This window comes from Lithobates pipiens, unplaced genomic scaffold, assembly GCF_037356315.1.
Source record: "Lithobates pipiens isolate NorthernLeopardFrog02 unplaced genomic scaffold, aLitPip1_a1.2 Scaffold_8, whole genome shotgun sequence".
NCBI lineage: Eukaryota > Metazoa > Chordata > Amphibia > Anura > Ranidae > Lithobates > Lithobates pipiens.
This window is the reverse complement of record NW_027507903.1, coordinates 250,596,915-250,601,914: the sequence shown is the minus strand read 5'-3', so window position 1 is coordinate 250,601,914 and position 5,000 is coordinate 250,596,915. Positions and strand designations below refer to the sequence as shown.

At 39.6% G+C, this 5,000-nt stretch overlaps 1 protein-coding gene across 1 annotated transcript in view; it reads right to left on the bottom strand.

Annotated features, from left to right (window-relative positions):
* Window positions 1-405: 405 nt before the first annotated feature.
* XPOT (exportin for tRNA) overlaps window positions 406-5,000 on the bottom strand; it is a gene marked incomplete in the record, with an annotated part of 105,671 nt that continues 101,076 nt past the window's right edge. The window contains 3 exon segments of the mRNA XM_077470090.1: window positions 406-1,180; window positions 1,264-1,320; window positions 2,754-2,825. Of these exon segments, the coding sequence (XP_077326216.1) occupies window positions 1,154-1,180; window positions 1,264-1,320; window positions 2,754-2,825 (156 nt within the window).

Below are 5,000 nucleotides of genomic sequence, written 5' to 3'. Positions count from 1 at the left end.
AGCATGCAAGATTTCAAAGTGTAAAGACATACATAGAATTTAAAGGGATGCATTTTTGTTGAGTTTTTTTTTTTACTAAAAAGACGCCAATAATAGCCGGCAATAATTTCATATTCATCTAAAAGTCAATTTTATAAAAAAAATAAAAGATTTTTGGGTTTTGGCCAAGTGCATCCTGTTTTTTTTTTTTTAAAACAAGAAAGCATCCTGCATTTTTGGTTTCAGCACGATTTCCATTCAGTGGACCGCTAATAGATACAGTAAAAAGGGAAAGTACTTTAGTACTTCTGAAAAGAAAAGGATGTAGATGCTTAACATAAAATAACAAAATGCTGTGAAAACAGCAGAACCTTTATCACAACAGCCATCCCTAAATAAAATGATGAAGACAAAACCAGCAGAATCTTTTCCATTTTCACTACATAAAATTTATTGTTTTTCTTTTATAAAAATTTTGTAGAATGAGCTCTCATATTTAAATTCAGACATCCCAAGCAGCAATGTGTTTTATCCTCTCCATCTCGTGTGTCTGATAAATACTGCTTATGCTAGAATTCCAGCTTTAAATGGGCTTCAAGGCCAGTTCATGTAGCTATAAAAGTGATTTCTGGATTGTGTCCGTGCAGAAGTTGACATTTTAAAGAAAGGGACTTTGATACAGTTTTAACAAATTTTCATGACTATCTACAAAATTCACTGTATCTTTCTTTTATTTATATTGCAAAGCACCAGGAGATTCAAAGTTATAATATTAACAGCTACAATTCATAAAAAAAAAAAAAAAAAAAAAAAAGTATATACAGAGCCTCCTGACTGCCAATTGATTTTTACAGTTCTGTTTTTAAATTCCAAAATAAAAATCCAATTGAATATATTAATTTAATTGGTGCACATAACACATAAGCTTGTTACATGGCAGAAAATTAAGATGACCAAGTCAACGCCTTGTCACTGGGGAAATTGTCCACAAGTAGCACGTTACCAGTAGGATTGGTCTACAGCTCATTACAAGATGATGAATTTTGTTATGAATGACAATATGTGACATCCATATAGAACGCCAGTCTAAAAGGCATGTACAAAGTTAGCAATCTACATAAATTAATAACTGGAGGTCCTGAGTATCAGGTGCATGAAAATTCCAGTATATTCCTCAGGGCTTGGCCCTTTGAAAGAAGACCTGAGAAAAACGAAAAAAGAAAAATTAGTATATTTGTCTAATGCATCAAACTGTTAAAAGGATCTGAAACACACATTACACACCTTTAAGTAATTCTTAAATACTTTTGCATCTGGTTGCTGAAGAGCTTGACAAAACTCCTGTAAATCAGATCATATTATGACTATTTTAGCAAAAAAAAAAAGTAATAGAAATCAGGTATTCAGAACAGAAGGGCACATATTTTTTTATAGTTTGCTTGCATTTGAGAAATAAATTAAACTGAGCAGAATACAAAACCTTTCATCTATGTGTTAGTGAGTTGTGGTTTAAAAAAATGCAACTTGCTGCTTGAAGAGGGTACCTGAAAAGGTACATTAACAACTTAAGCCCCAGACCATTTTGGCCATTTTGCTGGCCAAAGACCAGAGCACTTTTTGCGATTCGGCACTGCATCGCTTTAACTGGCAATCGCGCGGTCAAGCGACATGGTTCCCAAACAAAATGGACGTTCTTTTTTCCCCACAAATAGAGTTTTTTGGTGGTATTTGATCTCCCCTGCAATTTTTTTTTGTGCTATAAACCAAAAAACCACCATTTTTTTGGGGGGGAATCGCAATAAGCGTTTGATTGGTTTGCACAAAAGTTATACAGTTTACAAAAAAGGGCATAGTTTTATGGCATTTTTTACTAGTAATGTCGGCGATCAGCACTTTTTATCGTGACTGCGATATTATGGCGGACACAGACATTTAACACATTTTTGGGACCATTGTCATTTATACAGCAATCAGTGCTATACAAATGCACGATTCCTGTGTAAATGACACTGGCAGTGAAGGTGTTAACCACTAGGTGGCAGTGTAGGGTTTAAGTGTTTCCTGGGGCGTGTTTCTAACTGTGGGGAGTGTGGCTGTATGCAACACGTCACTGATCTCTGCTCCCAATGACAGGGAGCAGAGATCACCGACACTGTCACTAGGTAGAACGGGGAGATGCTTGTTTACATTAGCATCTCCCCCTTCTTCCTCCCCATGAGACGATCGTGGGTATCCCCGCAGCAACAGAGTCCGCAGGACCCACATTCCGACTCACGGAGGTCCTGACTGGCACGCGCACGTGATGGAACGGCGTTTGCCTGTCTGTGATATTCTGCCGATGTACATCGGCGTGCACCGGTCGGGAAGTGGTAAAAAAAATAACATAACATAACAACTGGTCTTGTGTAGCAAATGCTATACACTATATTTTTGTTTTTGCTATGATTTCCTCCCTCAAAAAATAAAAAATTTAGGTAAAGCTACCCTTCAATGCAATGCACAACACACTGCACAGGGGTGAAATGAACATTAGTCATCACTTCATAGCAGACGATTGCCCTGTGTGCGATTCTCCCCAAGCTATAGCTCTTTTTTGCAGCTTATTGGAATGGTGTAATAATTTGACATTAATGCAAGCTGCAAGAATAAAGAATTGTGAGCACATGGTAGAGCCAACAATGGGTGTTTTAATGAGCAATAAATGCAGCCATTGGCATAATTTAACCTTTGTATTTCTATCTATATTCCTCATTTTACAACATTTTCTGGTTTACCTGGATGATTTCTGGTGCCACCTGTAAAGACGGTAGATACTCTTGCTGTAGATACTGAATGCATTCTGGTCCCTATAGAAATAAATGGAAAGTAAAAGTAAACACTACAGCTAGAAATAATTTTAACTTCTGTTCTAAGAAAGCTCTAGCACAGCATGCTACAAACATAGAAGTATTCATACATCTCATGCAATCACATATATAAAAAGTAGTAATTTTAGAACAGTGGGGTAAGCCATGCAAATCATTCCTTTACATCCCAATGTACATCCAGAAAAGCTGGTAATACAAAGAATATTAAAGCCAGCAGGTCAACCCAACAGCCAGTCAGCTAGAAATTGTCTGGCTGTTATGCTGAACCTGTAGTTGAACAGGCCCAAAACAAGTATTAGACCCCTTACACACTGGGGTGTTTTTCAAAAATGCCTCCCCTGCAACCCAGAGTGAAAGCAAAGTGCTTGCAGGATGTTAGAAAGTCCTACAAGCAGCATCTTTTTCGGCGGTAGAGGAGCGATGTATACACCGCTCCTGTCCATTGAACTCAATGGGCAGTGGCGTGGAAGCGCCTGCAAAACACTTTGACAGCAGCGCCTTGAATCCTTTATTCGGCCATTATTATACCAGTAAAGCACCGTAATTAGAGGCGCTTTACTGCTGACGTGCACCCCCCCCCCCCCCCCCGCTTGAAAGTGCCCTTAAGGTCATGAAAAGCATAGAGGGGGAAAAAAAAAAAAACCATCACACAAACTACAAATATTCCAGGCCATAAAATCAAAGTACAAAGTTATTAATCATGACAACCAGCATGACAATGTCAGCCTTCATGTTTTTCTCATGACAGGATTCCTTTAAAGTGGAACTTTAAAAAGAGCATCTCCATATCCATAACAGGGTTTTGTGGCCACTTTCAGATGATTGGACGCTGGCAAAAATAAAAAAAAGTCCCCCTCCTAGGCATAACACCTCTCTATTAGGGGATGCTTTAGTTTTAGCAGTAAGCCATGAACCACGATAAAGGATTGAACAGATAAACCAAAAATCGGATTCTTATTTCACATATCATTGAACCCAGAGCATCTCGATATAATCGATGATAGGGATGTCCCAAAGCACTGAATATGAGGGGAGGAGCAACACAATAATCCAACTGGCCCCAAACAACTAAACCAGAACAGGTTAGCATGCAAAACACACTGACCAAGGACAGTATCCACAGCAGCTCTTTCATCCACTTGGTAAAACTTCATTACGTACGAACTAAAGACCAGGTAGCAGTTACAAACTTAGGGCGGCATTTAAAATTGGACGTACCTGTACGCAAATATGCCTGCCCATGCCATTCTGCCTATGTACATCGGCGTGCGCCAGGTGGGAAGTAGTTAAAGAAAGAGGAGCCAATTCTGAAAATGCAAGCTAAGTAATAGCAAGCATAAAAATAACCTAAGTGAGAAGGACTAAATATCCCAGATGGGTTCCAATCACCTAAAGGATGCAGCATAAACATTTGTCATGGATATGATGCCATGTTTTTTTATTACAGAAAAGGTTTTTAAAATCTTGGCTGGCCCAGAGTAGTACTCGAATGCAGTTTATACTACAACCAGATGGCAGCTGTGGATGCGTGAAAAAAATAAATGTATATAATACTATGTCAATGCCTTGTTCAAGCACTGAAACTGACAGTTTGGGCAGTGTAAAATGAAAATCGAGCCACTCCTGTTCTCCTCTTGTCCAAATCTTAAAAAGTCTTGTTTTTTTCACGGAATACAAGGCATTCTATGAATGCATGAGTAAAATTCCATGATTTACCCACCCCCTCCTGCACTTACAAAACAGAAAAACAAAACAAAAAAACACAAGGCTTCTTTTGAATAGATAGGAGCAAGCAATTTGATCCCTTATTGTACAGTGGTCAGAACCATCAACTGCAGCGTCTAAGGCTAGGTTCACACTATAGCGATGCGGGAACGCCACGAATCCGCGGCGTTTTCCGCATCGCATACCTCCCGCCGGCAGTTCACACTGCCCTATGCGGACGGCTGGGAGTGTCAATGACACCCCCTGATCCGTCCGCATATCGCAGTGCGATCTGCACACTCGCACAGGAATCGGATCGCATGGTGTGAACACCCATGCGATCCGATTCTGCTGCGGACCAAAAAAAAGGGTCCCGTGCGAGTTTGCTGAACTCGCATCGCTACAGAGATCGGATGTGATTTGCAGTGCGGTGCGAATCACATCCGGATC